We start from the raw sequence: 18,593 nt of genomic DNA, 5'->3' as shown, positions 1-18,593 counted from the left end.
ATATATCATTATTTAAAGTTGTGAAAGTTAAGTGCACTTATACAAGGCTGATTCAAGTACTAACTAGAGACTGCTCATTTAGGTTATAGAATGAGAGATTGAAAGTCACCTGCATTTAATTAAGGAATGGATTGATTGTCTTGACTGCTGTTTTCAGTTCTTTTTTATTGTTTGACTTTCCATGTGTTTGTCTTTTTTTCTTTTCGTCTTTTTTTAGTTGCTTTCTGATTTATTTCCTGTTCAGTTTTCAGTAATGGGTGTGGAGTAGGGCAAGAACTTATGTTGATGCCCGTTGTTTGAACCAGGAAGGAACATCTGCATCAGACAGCTTGGGATTTAGTGGGGAGGGACTTCAGATAAGTTCCTGCATAGCTGCCCTACCCAGGGAACCACTGAAATCCACAGTTACCTCACTCACTCCAAATCTGAAGGTATGTAACTCCACACTTTGTGTGCATGATGAATATTTCAAGCTTTATTCATCCAATGTTTTCTAAATGCGTCCATTTATTTCTCCTTTTTTAAAACCAGTAATTATGGAAAAATCTAGCTGTGTACAGAAAGAGTAGTAATAAACCCCTACTTAACCATCGTGCAGCTTCAACAATTTATCATCTCATGGCCAGCTTGTTTGCTGTATGCTTCCAACCATTTCTTCCCTCTTATTATTTTGAAAGAAATTCCAGACATCATATTGTTTCACCTAAAATTATTTCAGGATTTAACTCTAAGAGATGAGGAATTAAAAATGCCTATACACATTTTGAGAACTTCCCAGAAATGTAAAAGAAAAATACATACACACACATATGTTGATTTTTTATGGTCTGACTAAAGATTCATTTATGGTGTATTTGTTTGATTGGTCTCAAGTATAATGTATAAGTCCAGTCTCTCTCTCTCTCTTTTTTTTTTTTTTTTTGAGACAGAGTCTCACTCTGTTGCCCGGGCTAGAGTGAGTGCCGTGGAGTCAGCCTAGCTCACAGCAACCTCAAACTTCTGGGCTCAAGTGATCCTCCTGCCTCAGCCTCCCAAGTAGCTGGGACTACAAGTGCGAACCACCACACCGGCCAGTTTTTTCTATTTTTAGTAGAGACGGGTCTGGCTCTTGCTCAGGCTGGTCTCGAACTCATGACCTCAAGCGATCCTCCTGCCTGGGCCTCCCAGAGTACTCGGATTACACCTCTGAGCCACCGCACCTGGCCCAGTCTCTCTCTCTCTCTTTCTCCCTCTCTCTCAACTTGGGATTTGTTTTGAATAAACCAGGCATTTTGCTCTGTGATTTCCCACAATCTACATTTTGCTGTTTTGTATCCCTCAGGTGTTGTTTCACATATTTCTCTGCCACTTGTGTTTCCTGTAAATTTGTAGCTGGCTCTAGAGGATTTAGCAGGTTAGAATTGATTTTTTTTTAATAAGGGCTTTTTCCCCCATTAGGAGGGAGGCATGGAATGTCTGGTTGTGTTTCAGTTTTATGATGTTAGCAGGTACTGATGATCAGTGCCTAGATCTGTTAATTTAGTAATACTTGCAAAATGGTGAGATTTACTTCTTCTATTCTTTCTATTTATTTTATCAAGACCTATCATGAAATAAAATTTAGGGCATTTAATGGTGTTAAGTGTATTTTCTTTTGAATTAGTTATTCTCTCTGTGACATCGTAGCAGTGATTAATATACAATACCTGATTTGGTGTTGAGCTATGTAGTATATTATATTGGATAGTTGATCACTGCAGAATGACTTCAGACCCCTCATTCATCTAGCAGGAGATTGTGTTAAAGTGCTTGTTGGAAGTTACTTTCCAGCAAGAAATAATAATTAGGGATTAGTATGCACTCAAATTAGCGCATACTCCTGTACTTGTATAATGTTATAAATAGCTGTTTTAAAGTCTTACCTGCTTCTGTTAAAGTTTTTAAAAACACATTCATGTACTTAATTTTGTAAAAGTACTTTTTAGGCTTGATTTGGAATCAGGAAATAATAGTCTAAAATAATTATGTCTGCCCAGTAAAGCTAGCTTTGGTATTACTTATCGAAGACCTTTGTTTCTAAGATGAGGTTTTTTTTTTTTTTTTGCGGGGGGTGGGGGGGCAGGTAAAATTGTAGAAGGGAGGTTTGGAAGATAATCTGATTTTATACAGTTTTCTAATTACAGTAAAGTCTTATTTCCTAACTGCTGCATTTTATATTGGGGTATGAGATCTGGGACCCACTTGGTCCCTTTGAGGACCTTCTAAATAGTCTTCTATTAATGTTTATATTAATGATATAGTTTTGTTTCTGGGAAGAATACTGTGTTTGGGGGGGAAAAAAAAAACAGTCCTGGCTGGGTGGGGTGGCTGTTAGCACTCTGGAAGGCTGAGGCAGAAGGATCACTTCCGGCCAGGAGTTCCAGACCAACCTCAGCCCCGTCTCCACTAAAAATAGAAAAAAAACAGAAAACATTAGGGGGGGGGGGGCGGGGCGGTGGCACACTCCTGTAGTCCCAGCTACTCGGGAGGCTGAGGCAGGAAGATCTCTTGAACCCAGGAGTTTGAGGTTGCTGTGAGCTAGGCTGACGCTACAGCACTCTAGCCTGGGCAACAGAGTGAGACTCTGTCTCAAAAAAATTAAAAAAAAAACAAAAAACTGGTCCCTTCATAAGTATTTCATTTAAAGCAAGTAGCTGAAGGTGGTTTACTAGAAAGTAGTCTAGGGCCTTCTGGTTTGACCAGCTCAATGAAGTTCATAAGAATGTCTGTGGTGGGGTTAGCAGGGGAGATTTTCTTCAGTAAATCGAAAGGTAACCAGATACTTTACTTCTTTCCCTTCACACATTCTTATCCCGTTTTTCTTGATTCACTTCAGATCTCATTCAAGGTCAATGCTCTTTTAGGTGAGCGGACTTCCATTTTAATACCCAAAGCTAAGTGGGGTTGATTCTTCACATATATGTACAACGGAATAAACCTGACTTCTACTTCTCTTTGGGGTGTTTTCTGAGTTCCCTTTCAGATAAAATTTGTTTCTCAGCAGTCTGTCAGATGGATCTTCAGCAAGTTACTTTTTGGGTAACTTTTTAGAAAATAACGCTGTGACAAATCTTTCTGACACATAGCAGTTTTGTTTTCTGGTGCTTCATCTTGGATTCAACACAAAGGTAGAGTGATCCAACTGAGGCACTGTGTACAGTAGAGATGATTTCCAGATTAAAGCTGTCTTATCTCAAATAAATTCATTCATTCAAATTCAACAAACATTTTGGAGCAAGGCTCTAGGACAACAGTGGTAAAAGAGGTAGATAAAGTCCCTGTCCGTGAAAGCTTATATCTTAGTGACATATCCAGAGTTCTCCAGGCAAAATAGTGGCATTCCTTATAGGTTTCTCTTTTGCTCAATTATCTGAACATATCCAAACATGCTTTTTGAGGAAAGTCAGAATGTGCCTTTGTGTAGAAAGAAAAAACTACAAGCTAGGTTTTAGAATTTCACAACATAACGTTATCTTTGTCACCTTTGAGTTTGGTATGTAGAAAATGGATCATCTATGAATAAAACAAGAAACCTGACCTCTATCTATTGTATTTTCTCTTTTTATCCTGGCCTCTAGAGCTGAGATTTCGTGCTAAATTGCAATAGGTTTTCTCAGTTTAGATTTTTGGACATAATTCTTTTTTTTTTTTTTTTTTTTTGAGACAGACTCTCGCTTTGTTGCTTGGGCTAGAGTGAGTGCCATGGCGTCAGCCTAGCTCACAGCAACCTCAGACTCCTGGGCTTAAGCGATCCTCCTGCCTCAGCCTCCCGAGTAGCTGGGACTACAGGCATGCGCCACCATGCCCGGCTAATTTTTTGTATATGTATTTTTAGTTGGCCAGATAATTTCTTTCTATTTTTAGTAGAGACGGGGTCTTGCTGTTGCTCAGGCTGGTCTCGAACTCCTGACCTCGAGCAATCCACCCGCCTCGGCCTCCCAGAGTGCTAGGATTACAGGCGTGAGCCACCGCGCCCGGCCTGGACATAATTCTTATCTCTCTTCTCCCCACTTTCCATCTTTAGTCTTGGCTAGTAGTAGGGTTAAAATTTACTCTGATGTTGTTGAGTTGATGATTAGCTAGTTCCAGTCCTTTGGGGGAAGTAGCTAAATGTAAACATGGTTAGTGCAGGTCCTGTATTTTTCAGGGTGATCTCAATTTGTGTTTTGTTCTATTGTTTGACAGACTTAGTTTTAAATTTAGATAATAAATGGTCCTTTAGGCCAGTGCTCTTCAACCTGAGTCCATGGACCCTCATGAACTTTAGAGGGGTGTTTTGTGAATCTCCTGAAACAGTGATGTCAGACTTTGGAGATAGATATGTGCTGTTTCCTCACAAGGGGCCCATTTTTTTATATCAGAATTTCAGAGAACTTGGTGACTGCAAAAAAAGGTTAATAACCACTGTACTTTGTGTAAAGGAGATTTTAATTAATAGGAATTGATAACATTTCCCACCCCCCAGACATTGTTGCAGTAAGTTAGAAGATTGTCCACCTTTATTTTATTTATTATTGACACATTTGAGACATTCTCTTTTCCTGACTTGGATTATATAGAGTTCAAATCAAAATAGCTGTCTTGTTATTTTTCTTTTATGTGCTCTTAAAACATCAAATTTAACCAATGAGTTCTTTTTGTGTCCCCTCTCCCAAATTATATGTTGAAGCCCTAACCTCTAGTACTTTGGAATGTGACAGAATTTGGAGAGAGGGCCTTTAAAGAGGAGGTGATGAAGTTAGAATGAGGCTGTTGGGGTGAGACCCAATTCAGTCTAAGTGTCTTTAGAAGAATTAGACACAAAAGGGACCAGGGGTGTATGTGCACCAAGGAAAGAGCACGTTGAGAATACAATGAGAAAGTCGCCATCTGCAAGCCAAGGAGAGAGGCCTGAGGGAGAAACCAAACCTGCCAGCAGTGTAATCTTGGACTTTCAGCCTCCAGAACTGTGAGAAATAAATTTCTGTTACCTAAGCCTGTGGTCCCCAGCCACTGGGCCACGGTCATGTCTGCAGAACTCTGCCGGCCCATCTCCCCCAACCCTGGGTCTGTGGAAGAATTGTCTTCCATGAAACTTAGGAAGGGGGGCAGGGGGCACACAGCAGGAGGCGAGTGAGTAAGGTATTTACAGCTGCTCCTCATCGCTTGCATCACACCCCCACCAATGGAAGATTTGTCTTCCATGAAATTGGTCCCTGGTGCCAAAAAGGTTGGGGACCGCTAATTTAAGCCACCTAGTGTATGGTATTTTGGCATGGCAGCCCTAGGAACCTAAATACACTGACGATGAAGTAGTAATTGGGTGACAAAAGTGTAGTAAAGTAACTGCTTCTCTTTGCCCCAGTGTATTCTTGGGGAAATTGTGAAGTGTTGTGTATAGCTTCCTGTGGTCCACTATCCAAAGAAGTTCGTAGGACCAACTCTAGATATAAGAAATATTAATATTAATTTCTACTTTTTTGTTGTTTTTATTGACACAGAGTCTTGTTCTGTCACCTGGGCTAGAGTGCTTTGGCATTAGCCTTGTTCACAGTAACCTGAAACTCGTGGGCTCAAGCCATCCTTCTGGCTCAGACTCTAGAGTAGCTGGGACTACAGGCGGGTACACGACCACACCCAGCTAAGTTTTTGTTTCTATTTTTAGTGGTCCAGCTAATTTTTTCTGTTTTTACCAGAGACGGGGTCTCGCTCTTATTGAGGATGGTCTCAAACTCCTGACCTCAGGCCATCCTCAGCCTCTCAGAGTGCTAGGATCACAGGCATGAGCTGCTACACCTGGCCTAATTCCTACACTTGTTGGTCTTACTCTTTATTGATTTGTGTAGCATTTTACAATTTCTCATTTGCCTTTGGTTATATTTTAATGTCATTCTCTTCTGTTTTTAGCATTTCTTATTCTATTTGGACTAATTTTTGTAAATAAATCAATTATAAATTGACACAAGAACAGCATCAGTATATTCTCCTGTGTGTGTTTGGTATACTCATTCTAACTTTATTCTTTGGTAATGTCATCTGTCCTCAGGTGTCTGTTCCAGGCTGTCATATTTAATTTTTGAAGTTTCTCTTTACCAAAAATAAAATTTGGATGTTTCTAATGATGTCTTTTTTTTTTTTTGAAAGAGTCTCACTCTGTTGCCTGGGCTAGAGTGCCGTGGCGTCAGCCTAGCTCACAGCAACCTCAAACTCCTGGGCTCAAGAAATCCTCCTGCCTCAGCCTCCCGAGTAGCTGGGACTACAGGCATGCACCACCATGCCTGGCTAATTTTTTATATTTTTAGTTGTCCAGCTAATTTCTTTCTATTTTTTTTCAGTAGAGACAGGGTCTCACTCTTGCTCAGGCTGGTCTCAAACTCCTGAGCTCAAGCAATCCTCCTGACTTGGCCTCCCAGAGTGCTAGGATTTACTGCTGTGAGCCACTGTGCCCGGCCTATGATGTCTGCTTTTATTGCTAAGTTTATTTCAATTGATTGGAAAGGTTTAGATTTGGAAATGAATGAAAGGCTAAGGGATCAGTGTGTATTTCTCAGGTTTGCCATGAAGGCAGAAATTTCTCTGATTTGTTCATGCTGAAGCTCTGGGGCCTAGCACAATTCATGACACCTACAGGGAAGTTAAATATTTGATAAATGAATGGATTAGTTTTAAGTAAGGTATCAAACGTGAGCCATTCAAAATTGAACACATAGCCCCAGTTCTGCTTCGTTTCATGACTTGAGGCATAAGCTTGCTAAGGAGTAGCCCATCCACTCCTTTCCTCGTTGCATAGTGTGGTAGGAGAGAGCGTGGGCTTTGGCTCCTGACTGCGTGCTCATCCAGGCTCCATGATACGTTTGCTGTGTGATCTTTGCAAGTTCCTCAACCTCACTGTGTTTTGGTTTCCTCATCTACAGTAAGAGATAAAGAATATTCACTTCTTAGGATTTTGTGGGTATTATGAGCTTAGAACAGTGCCTGGTATGTAGAAAACATCTAAGAGGTGTTAGGGCTATTATTCTAGAATAAAAACAAAATATTCTATTATCACTTATGTGTACCTTTCATTGCTAACACTACTTTGGTTTCTTTCCCTTAAGCATAAAAACAATTCTCCACATTAAACAAAACCCTTGCGTTAAAACTGACACACTTGTCTTGCTGGTAGCAGTGAAAATTAGCCCTGTCCCTTTGGAGAGTGATTGGGCAAGATAGATCCAATCATAAAAATGCCTGCATTCTAACTCAGGAATTCCATGTCTGGAAATCTTTTCTATGGACATACCTTTAAATGTATAAGAGACTGTATCTGTGCAGATGTTACATTATAATGCATGGTTAGAAGGAATGGTTAATAAACTCTTGTACTTACACATTGACAGGTGATGGGTTTGAAGACCATGTATAATAACATGGAAAATACTTGTGATAGGAAGTACAGTATTGTATATGCATTATGATTACAACCATGTTAAGGAATACATGCTCACGTTCAGGTATTTCCCTAGGATAGGACTTGTAAGGGCTCCTTTAGTCTCCCTTCTTTCCCCCCAGAGTCTGGATTTATGCAAAGCTGGTTCTAAAGGCTCAGATTTTACCCTGAAATTAGGTGTTCTATATACCTTGTTATAAGCCAGTATCTTTGATATATATGGCTTTAGGAATTCCAGGTTTAGTCAAATTCCGTGGAATGGGATGGCTGTGGGTTTACAAAGATGAAGGTCACTCTGTGTATTCAAGGAATAGTTTTATATGAGGGATAAGCAAGTACGCAAACCCCAGGAGGTACTTAGCAGGTAACATTTACCGTTTGGGCTCCTTGTTGCCTAATGATTGATTTTTCTATAATGTAGATGTCTCATATTACCTCTTGGATAAATACAGCCTGGGAGTGCTGTATTTAAATACCATTGTGAATTCTAAGATGGAAGCTGTGAGCAACGAGTTCTTGAAAACCATGCGTGTGTTTCCAAAGCCCATTCTGTGTATTGTTCAGTGTCTCTTAACGGACAGCAAAGGATTTTTCCATGGTGCACCTCCAACCACCCAAAACCCTCCTGAGGCAAAATTCAGAGGTTCCATGAAATGGCTTTAGAGAATATTCTTTAAAAAGGAAAAATGGGAGTCTAGGCAACAGAGCTAGACCCCATCTCTAAAACCAAAGGGGGCAAAAATAAGTTAGCTGGGCTCTGTACCATGAGCTTGTAGTCCAACCTCCTCTAGAGGCTGAGTCGGGAGGATCTCTTGAGCCCAGGAGTTTGAGGCTTTTGTTAGCTATGATCGTGCCATGGCACTCCAGCCTGGGTGACAGAGCAAGACCCTGTGTCTTGAAAAGAAAATGAAAAAGGGGGTGAACTCTCTCCCTGAGAAAGTCATTCCCCCAGTATTTTGGAGCTTAGTTTGAGAAATACTATCTTTTCTGACCTATAGTTTTTTTTGTTTTTTTTTTTTTTTTTTTTTTTTTAAGGCACTCTGTGGGAGTTAGGTGTGTCCTTTCCGTCAGTGTTCAGAGGCATATTGGGGGGATGGGGGGCGGGGAGAGTCCTGTGCCTCTCCCTGTATTCACACCCTCCTGGTCTTGGCACTTTTTCCAGTTCAATAGCCATGGAAGCAGCTTTTACATACCTTTACGTTGGTGTGACATATGTGATATGGCATGTCTGTTTTTATACATCATAGTTCTTTAAGTTTTATGTGGCACTTAAAAATTTACCTAGTTTGAAAGAGAAAGCCATTTGAATAGATGCTGTCAGAGTAATTTTATTTGTGCCATAATCGAACCTAGGTGTTTGATACGCCTTCTTTCGTAGTGCAGAAAAGTATAGATCCAGGAGCCTCAGTTTTCTACCTAGTTGTAATCTTAATTTTACCACTACCTACCTGTGGAGCTTTAAAAGTCATTTTAGTTCTCCTTCATTTGCAAAAACAAGGATTTCATTATATATGGACTCAGTACTTTGCTGAAGTTCCTAATCATTTGTATGATATGCCGGTGAAGAAATCTATCATAAGATGGTCTCTGGAAGCTTTTAGAGTTTTTAAGAAGCAAATGGTGCATTTACTTACTGTGTACATTTTTCCTCTGAAGGTATAATGGGAAGGTTCCTTCATGTACTATTCTATTTTTATTCCTCTGATTTTTATAAGCAAAGAATGGCTCTTATGCTAGTAAATGACTCCTTTTTGGAATTAGTATTCCTGCCCTTAACTGAAGCAGGGAAGAAACAGGAAATCCCTTATCTTCTAACCTGTTTTGATAGGCAAGGCTGAAGACTAACAAGTAAGAAAACAGGCAGCTGAATCAATTGGCCTGTGGATATTTCTGTCTTGCAGACACTCAAGCCCAACATCTCTTAAACTGAGCAGCTCTGCCTCTCCTGCTCTAAATATGCTCAGCCACCTTTGTGATTCCTCACTGGGAGGTGTCACTCTTCACACAGTTGCTGACCCATAAGATGAGGACCCATCCTTGACTCCTCTCTCTCATCCTCCGTTTTTTACTCACTAGTTAGAATCTTATTTGTTTTTCTTATTACTCCACTTACTTGTCATCTCTCCACTCCTAGTGCCTTAGTTCAGACTCTATTTCTCAGCTACCGGCATTTCCCCAAACCATCATCTACTTTGGAATCTCCAAGGACTTCAGGCTTAACCTAGAAAATCAGAGCGTCTCTGACCTGTTCCTACACCCTCAAGTCTGAGTGTGGTGCTGGTGGCCCTCTCTCCCCACTTCATCCACACTTCTTCCCTCTGTCTTCTCCCACGCTCCCATGGTCTCTCCCAGCACCCTCTGCTATGCTTACAAGTATTTCATTCTGCTGTCATTGCCTATTTACTTTTCTGTCTACTTAAGGGCAGCAGCTATGTTTTTTTCATAATTGCATCAGTGGTATCCAGCCCAGAATGGTTAGTAAACTTATGATCATAAATGGGTAGAAGGAAATGCAGTTTTAGGATAGAGGTTGGTAGGAAAAAAATTTGAGGCTGTTGTTAGTTTTGCGGTCCTGGCTGCCTTAAAAAATCTTACTAATATGATTGGACTTCCCTACCTGGTCTTGTGGTCATGGTTCTGTGAGTAAGTCTTCCAAGTGTGAAGTATGATAGGGTAAAGCTGATAGGTTGGCTGGAGTGGGCTCCAGCACCTCGCACTGACAGAAGGTAGGCTTTCCTGCAGCTAACAACAGTGTAGCAGAGATGACTGGGACAGTTGTGCTAGGGATGCAGAGGAGGGCACAGTTTAGTGACCTGGTGATTGGATGTGGGGGTGAGGGAGGAGGAATCTAAGTGACTCAAGTTTCTGGCTTGATGGACTAGGTGCTTGAGGGTATCAACTAGTATTGTTGATTTTGAGATTCTTTTTGACATCCGGGTGAGTATGTCCAGTAGGCAATGGATATGACGTTTGGGAGAGCACACCTGTGGATAGGTGGGAGAGTTAAAACTGCAAGAGATCACTTAGACATAGACTTTAAGTGGAGCAGTGGTCTAGAAAAAGAACCTGGAAGAACACCGATCTTTAAGGGCTGGGAAAGAAGAGAGGAGAGCTGGGAAGGCTGTGCAAACAAACTGAGGAGTAGGAGTTGAAGAGGGAATTAGCCATGAAAAGGCCATCAACTTTATTGTGCTTTAAGGAGAGAATAACAAGTAAGAAAATGGGTCTGTTTTTTCCCCTTAGAATAGATACTTGAGTGTGGACTTTCTGCCTGGTTTTTGGTCGAGCATTACTGCCTTACTCCTGTTAGTAGCCTATTAATAGTACCCCCAGCCCAAATCCAGAACCCCACTGACACTCTTACATTGATTGGATCTAACACATGACCTGTAAAGTCCCTTCAAACTCCAATCTAAAGTTACAAGAGATTCTGAGCCCAATCCCAGAATTCTGATTCAGTGCACCCAGGGATCTTAACAGGGGCCCTTCTGAGATTCTAAGATGTGTGGGTGCTAATAAACCTCCATTTTATTTCATTGCAAGCGAGCAGGGCTTCATTATAGCAAACTCTCAAACTCTAATTGTGATGAAGAGGATGGCAACCATGGAAACCTAGCTGGAGCTTTACCCATGCCTGTCTTTGTGTGGGGGGTTTGTTGGGGATGGAGAAAGTGCCACCACCTGGTGTGATCTGTTGGAGATTTACAGTTTTAATTTCATGGATTTTTGCAGCAGATGTCCCTGGTTCCCTGCATCATGTTCTCAGTCTACCACTGATTTCAACCAGAACTCAAAGTTTTTGGGCTGGGCATGGTGGCTCACGCGTGTAATCCTAGCACTCTGGGAGGCCAAGGCAGGAGGATTGCTTGAACTCGGGAGCTCAAGACCAGCCTGGGCAAGAAGGGCGAGACCCCGTCTCTGATAAAAATAGAAAAAATTAGTCAGCCGTGGTGGCACACACCTGTAGTCCCAGCTACTCGGGAGGCTGAGGCAGGAGGATCGCTTCAGCCCAGGAGTTTGAGGTTGCTGTTACCTAGGCTGATGCCATGGCACTCTAGCCCAGGCAATAGAGCGAGACTCTGTCTCAAAAAAAATAAATAAAAATAAAAAAATTTTTGCAGTTTCTCTGAGTCTGGTCAGCACCTTCCCACTTTCTGCCTCAGGGCTTTCAAACCCTGCAAGGGAAGGGGAGAGATTAACCCCAGGCAAGCTTCTATCAGTGGGGGATTCATGTTCTACTTCACTCAAGGGTCCCATGGAATTGTCCCCACTTTCCAGAGGTCACTTTGATTATGTATCCTTATTTGGCTTTTTTCATTTCCTCACTTCTATTCCCTGGGATCATCTCCTGTCTAATCTTGCTAAAAGCTTATATACAAGTAATGTGTCAGTTGAGCTTACTTTACAGCTTAAATGCAAATAAAAGCCTTCCCTAATTACATTAGTTTTTTCTTAATGTCCCTGTCTATCAATAATAGCACCTAAAATAATGTGTGGGGGAGGAAGTTGAAGAGAACATACTGTGCAGTACAAAACAGCACATACATTGCTAAAGTTTAAATTTATGCACAATCTGTAATGAGATCATTATGTGAGAATTTTTCTTAACCTCCATTTCTTTCATTTCATTTAGGAGAGGGTTTGAAGGGTTATGAAAACCCAGAAAATAGTTGGCACAGAGAGACAGCACTAGATGTGCCTCTTATTCATTTATGTTATCTTATTCTTGAGGAATTCTGGGTGGCTCTTTCTATAAAACTAAATTATAGAATGTAATGATAGAAAGCTATTAAGAATGCTACAGTGCAGAAAGGGGGAAGATTTGTACAGATGGTTAGGATATAAATTGCCAACGATCAGAAAGATCCTGATAAGATACATTTCAAGAATATCATTTAAAAGACAACTTGTATGCCTTAAATGTGAGATTTCCTTTTACCTGGCTAGAAGATGCTCATATTTCTTCTTTTAGCCAAGACTGGACTCTAGGAATTAAAAGTTGAAGTGAAAAGTAAACTTGTTCCAGATGATCACATGCATTCTTGATTACAGTGGACATCTGAGCAGTTCCTATGCAGGCTTCTGTATTGTAGGCACTCAGTAGAGGTTGTGGGGCAAATGAGAGGGAATATGCCGAGTTGCCTAAGATGTGTCTTAGACTGCTATCCCGTGAGCGAGAGTAGGTGGAACTGAACAGGCTTAGACCAGTAGATGCTGTTGCCTCACTCCCACCAACCTGTGACCACAGCTCTTTATTTTGGTCTGTAGATTTATTTTGTGGGAGATCAGGCATCCCTGGAAAACACTCTTTCTTCAATCCAGGATTTTGTGTGTAGGAGCATGCTATTTTATGTAAATTAATAGACAATGATTATCCAATGGTAGTCATTAGAGTATCTAGTATTTGAACCGCTCAGTTAACATTTCAAGTCACACCCAGAGAGGAAGTGACGTGGTCAAGGTGAATTGATATGGCAGGGACTAGAACACAGGTCTCCGTTACTTAATCATCTTTTTGTATCATTTCTGAAATGGCTCCCATCGCCACCCCTGGCCAGGGAACAAAACAAGGCACTATTCTTCTGAGCTAGTTCTAAGTGGTTTTTAGAATTAGTAAGGATTATATGTTCTGTATTTAAGATAGTACCAGGAAATTTGACAGTTAAATGTGTATGCAAATAGATGACTTAGAAAATCAAGACTAATAGATGGGCAAAGACCATAAGTAAACAAGTGAAAGATTGTAAACATCTAAATATTGATCAGTATGAGAATAGTTTAGGAAGTAGTACAATGATTTTGATGGGCTTTTTTGCAGCTAATAAAATGCTAGTTGTGATAACCTAGAAAGAAATAGTGTTAAAAAAACTTTTCTAAAAACAAAATTGGTTTCTTAATCAAATGTGTATTTCTTTCCTGTAGGGCCTCTGTTATGCACCTAAAGCCATATTGGAAACTTCAGAAGAAAGAGTGCCCTCTGGAAGTCAGCAGGGAAGCACTGAGAGCTCCTATGAGCCACCAAAAGGCTGTAAGTGATGAAGAATGCAGAGCTAGCTACATGAAACCAAGTGTCTTTCCTTCAGTCTCTCCTGGTAAAGCATCATCTGAAAAGCCTTTTGGGATCCTTTCTCCAAATGTTCTGTGCAGTATGAGTGGGAAGAGTCCTGCAGAGAGCAGCTTGAATGTTAAAACCAAAAAGAATGCACCATCTGCAACAATCCACCAGGGCGAAGAAGAAGGACCACTTGATATCTGGGCTGTTGTGAAACCTGGAAATACCAAGGAGAAAATTGCGTTCTTTGCAGCCCACCAGTGTACCAATAGGATAGGATCTATGAAAATAAAAAGCTCCTGGGATATTGATGGGAGAGCTACTAAAAGAAGGAAAAAATCAGGGGATCTTAAAAAAGCCAAGATACAGTTAGAAAGGATGAGAGAAGTCAACAGCAGGTGCTACCAACCTGAGCCTTTTGCGTGTGGCATCGAGCACTGTTCTGTGCACTATGTGAGTGACAGTGGGGACGGAGTCTATGCTGGGAGGCCCCTGTCAGTTATACAGATGGTTGCCTTCCTTGAGCAAAGAGCTAGTGCTCTGCTGGCTAGTTGTGCGAAAAACTGCACAAACTCATCTGCTGTTGTGAGGTTTTCTGGCCAATCCAGAGGAGTGTCCCCAGCCTCTGAGCGCTTCTCTGCCCCAGGAGCATGTGAAGAACCCATAGAAAGGGGAAATCCTGAAGCTGGTGAAGCACAGAGCGAACCAGTCCGTGTCCTTGACATGGTAGCCAGGCTGGAGTCCGAGTGCCTGAAGCGGCAGAGCCAGCGTGAACCTGGGAGCCTCTCGAGGAATAACAGCTTCCGTCGAAATGTGGGCAGGGTGCTGCTTGCAAACAGCACTCAGGCTGATGAAGGCAAAACAAAAAAAGGCGCCATGGAGGCACCTGACGCTCAGGTGAATCCTGTGGGGTCTGTAGCTGTAGCCTGTGTCCCCTCAAAAACTGACGATTCTCCTAAAGGAGACAAGGCCTGGGATGGTGCTTCTCAGGGCTGTCTCTCATTGCCAGCAGGTGTGAATTTCCACATGGACGACGCAGAATTAGATCCAGGTCCGCAGACTGCCATGAAAAGTAGCAATGGGTATGATGTGGAAATGACAGATGACCTTGTTAGGTTACCTTTTTCTTCTCACACCTGTCCCCAAGCCACTGAATTGCCCGCAGATGCTGCTGATGGTATGAGCAGAGAGCTTGTGCCGCTTACTGGCCACAATCCTGATCAGAGAAGAAAAGTATCTTTGTGCATTAGTATCACTGTGTCCAAGGTGGAGAAAGACCAGCCTTCTAATTTAAACTCCTGTGAAGACCCACTTCCAGGGATGTTGTTTTTTTTGCCACCTGGTCACCACCCATCAGACTGTTCCCAGCTGAATGAAAGCACAACAAAAGAGTCCTCAGAGCCCAGCCGGTGCGATGCTGCTGCTCAGGGTAACAGCGCATCTGGGGAGAAAAGTGGTTCCGCTGAGCCGTTTGTAGCACCAGCTACTTCTGTGGAAAGTACGTTACCGGTGCTTGAGGCATCCAGTTGGAAGAAGCAGGTGTCTCACGATTTTCTGGAGACCAGGTTTAAAATCCAGCAGCTTTTGGAGCCTCAGCAGTACATGGTTTTTCTGCCCCACCATATTATGGTAAAAATCTTCAGGTTACTTCCCACTAAGAGTTTAGTGGCTCTTAAATGTACCTGCTGCTATTTCAAGTTTATTATTGAATACTACAATATTAGGCCAGCAGATTCTCGCTGGGTTCGAGATCCCCGCTATAGAGAGGATCCTTGCAAGCAGTGCAAGAAAAAATATGTGAAAGGGGATGTGTCCCTGTGCCGGTGGCACCCCAAGCCCTACTGCCAGGCATTGCCGTATGGGCCAGGGTATTGGATGTGCTGCCATCGGTCTCAGAAGGGCTTCCCTGGCTGCCAGCTGGGGCTTCACGACAATCACTGGGTTCCTGCCTTCCACAGCTTTAATCGGGCAATCCATAAGAAAGCGAAAGGGACTGAAACTGAAGAGGAATACTAAAGTCCATGTGAGAGCCAACAAAAGGACCCATTTTTAAAGCCACAAAATACCATTCAAGTGAGTGTTGCCTCTTGAGAGTTATCACTCTAGGAGAATCTGTACTTACTCCATCAGGATCGCCATTGCTCAGGCATTTTTTAAACTCTTAATTTACGAGCTGTACAGGAAAATTGGTCATTGTTTTATAGTGGCATCTCACATTGGATCCAGGGTAGTATCCCAGTTTGATTCACTTGGCTGTTTTCCTAAATCAAATGCATCCTCAGAGGATGAAGACTTGCCGCCATCAAGGATGTTCAGAAGAGATCACTGCAGACTCCACAGGCAGTCCTCAGAAAGAGGTTCTAGAAATGTTTTGAGCACTGGCACCATATTTGAAGTAAGTGAATAGTGTCCTATGAAAAGAATAGCAGGACTCTCGGATGAAAGGTATTTCTTAAAAAGGAAAAGTCAGGCACCTTACCTTAGATCTTGTATGCTCGATCCTGTGAGATTGATGTTTGTGGTTGGAGGTGGATTTCATGCCCTGTGGTGTTTACAGTGTATATAATGGTGGTGTTTTCACAGGGCTATGAAAGTGCACATTAACCCCAAACGCCTTTACCTTTAAGTGAGTGCTTTGGCCCCTCTGTGAATAACATCATTAAAATCCAGTTGTATATAATGGACAGCTGGCTGAACAACTTAATCACCACAATGCAGCTAGGATAGTGTTGCGGCTATAATTGAGTGTTTTTTGATTGTCTAGTCTCAAATTTGTATATCCTGTATAAAATATGAATGTTTCCTAAATAAACTATGAATGTTTCCTGTATAATATATGAATGTTTCTGAGAAGAAACTCTAAATAGTTAAAAGGCTAACCTGTTCAAAGGATACCAAATAATGGTTTAACTGGACAACCTGAAAATTAGCATAGAGAACAATCTTTTGTTATATTTTAGTGATCTGCCCAGATTGAGAGAATATTATATAGTCAGATTATAACATTCTTGTCTATTTTATCCTTTCTGTCTGGTTACAATTTTTTTTTTAAACCTCAATAAAAACATGCATCTTAAATGAGTCCTGAGTTTTACAAAGACTTTTTCCTCCTTTTGTGATACAGTATTGAAAGAGATTCTTGTGAATTGAGGCATAAGAGTTAAAATGTTTTCTGCCACAGAAAAAAGAGACCACTTTTTGCATCTCTTCAACACTTAGAGTTGTCTGCCCAACACTCCCTGTATTTCCTGTTTGGTGTGAGGTGTTATCTAGGATATTGTACAACTTGTCCAGGCATAATCAATCATTTAGAAGTCATTAAAGATATCTAGTCTATCTATTCACGTAACGCTTGGTGGGTGGGCTGGAAGGTTTGGGGCCACAGAAAGCTGTGTGGGGGGGACCTAAAAACTAGGTTGGCTTGAAATTGAGCACCCACCAAAACCCCTGTGACCAGCGTAAGCTTTAGGCTTGTGGCGAACAGATGGTAAATGTTCTAGTGGGAGGTCCTATGCTAGGTGACATGCTAGGCTGGAGCTTGCAGGCTCATCGGATTTGTCTGTGACACAGGACCAAGAGAAGGCTGGGAATAGCTTGCTTTTCTTTCAAGAGAGTAGTTTTCCTCGTGACTCACCCCAGCTGAGGCATGTTGGAAAATGCTTTTAAATTCTCGAGTCCCTTGGGCTGAAGTTTCCCACGCTTGTTTTATTACCCTTTGATTTGCTTTAAACTGGCAAGCTTAGTAGTGCCTTCCTAATAGGTTTGTTGTGATTCATAATTTAGGATTAAAGGAGACAATGCACATAAAGGACTTTGAATACAGCTTGGTGTGTAAGAAGTGCCCAATGTTAGCTATCATTGTTACCAGCTGTGGGTCAGCGTTTGCCCAGCATGGACACAGGTAAACAACTCTTGTTGGTTGGTTTTCACGAGTCAGCCATTCCTGACCTGGTTTTCATGCGGGACACAAAGCTGTGACTGTGTGAGGGGTTAAAGTGACGAAGAGCAGAGGGCACAGCGAGAATGCCCCAGCCCCACTTGGCATGCAGTGCTTAGGCCCTCAGAAATCACCAACGACCTGTTTTGAACTATGCAGCAGGACCTGGTTCCCAGTGCCATCTGTGTGAGTGACAGGATTTTAGCAGGTGGCTTCCGAGGGCACCCCTTCCCTGGTTTTCACTTCCAGACAAGTGTGGCTTTCCCTTAGGAGGAAGATGCTGTGCTTCAGGGCCCCCTAGTGCCAAGCTGGTGGAACAGCCCAGTTGTTAATTCCCTGCACCAGTGTGGCACTACCTGCCCCCTGCACTGCTGTGGGGTTAAAGGATTGAGTTGGAAGTGAAAAAAAGGGCCAAGATTAAAATTTGCTTTTTTAGGCTCTGTCAAAATGATTCTGGGTTAAAACGGCCACGTTCTGAAAGGACCATTCAAAACTTACCACAGACCCTGTCTAAGCACACTGATGGCTCTGTTCTTTGGCAGCACCTCCTTTGGAAACCCACCCTGTGTCCCCACTCACCTCTCAGCACCTGTGCACATCTGCCACCACACGTCCCTCTTACCTGTCACTGCAGTTGACCCTCCACACCTGGGAGTTCTGGGTTCAACCAACCTTGGATTGAGAATACTTGGAACAAACTGCATCTCTACTGAATATGTACAGACTTTTTTTCTTGTCATTTCCTAAACAGTACAGTACAATCACATGGCATTTACATTGCGTTAGGTATTACAAGTAATCTAGAGATGATTTAAAAAGTATACAGAGGATGTGCATAGGCTGTATGCAAATACACCATTTTTTTTTAATCAGGTGATACAAAATGAACATCTGTGGATTTTAGCATTCTAGGGAGGCCCTAGAAGCAGTCTGCCATGGATACCAAGGGACAACAGTATATGGAGCTCTCTTGTCCACTGCACTCCAACTCCAGATGGCATCTTGTTATGCCACCACCCTCAGTACCTCATACACAGTACACGATCCAGAAGATGTTTGCATTCCTCCCTAGTAACCATCTTAATGTGAGGGGTTCTGGCAGGTTCTGACTGTTCTGGGCCATACTGTAATTTTCTATCTGAGAAACCCGAAGCAGGGATAAAAGGGGTCGTGGAGGA

General features: G+C 42.1%; 1 protein-coding gene across 5 annotated transcripts in view; it reads left to right on the top strand.

Annotated features, from left to right (window-relative positions):
• The window catches only part of FBXO34 (F-box protein 34), a 134,027-nt gene extending 117,469 nt beyond the window's left edge, over positions 1-16,558 (top strand). For 4 of the 5 annotated variants that reach the window (XM_045566715.1, XM_045566724.1, XM_045566737.1 and 1 more), the window contains exon 2: positions 13,349-16,558. In XM_045566715.1, the coding sequence (XP_045422671.1) occupies positions 13,359-15,494 (2,136 nt within the window). In that variant the 5' untranslated portion in view covers positions 13,349-13,358 and the 3' untranslated portion in view covers positions 15,495-16,558. Of the gene's footprint in view, positions 1-244; positions 354-13,348 lie in introns of those variants that run through there. The other variant, XR_006738808.1, reaches the window with a different exon arrangement.
• Positions 16,559-18,593: the final 2,035 nt, after the last annotated feature.

Source organism: Lemur catta, chromosome 1 (assembly GCF_020740605.2).
Source record: "Lemur catta isolate mLemCat1 chromosome 1, mLemCat1.pri, whole genome shotgun sequence".
NCBI lineage: Eukaryota > Metazoa > Chordata > Mammalia > Primates > Lemuridae > Lemur > Lemur catta.
The sequence above is the reverse complement of the archived record's forward strand: the minus strand, read 5'-3'. Positions and strand labels throughout refer to the sequence as shown.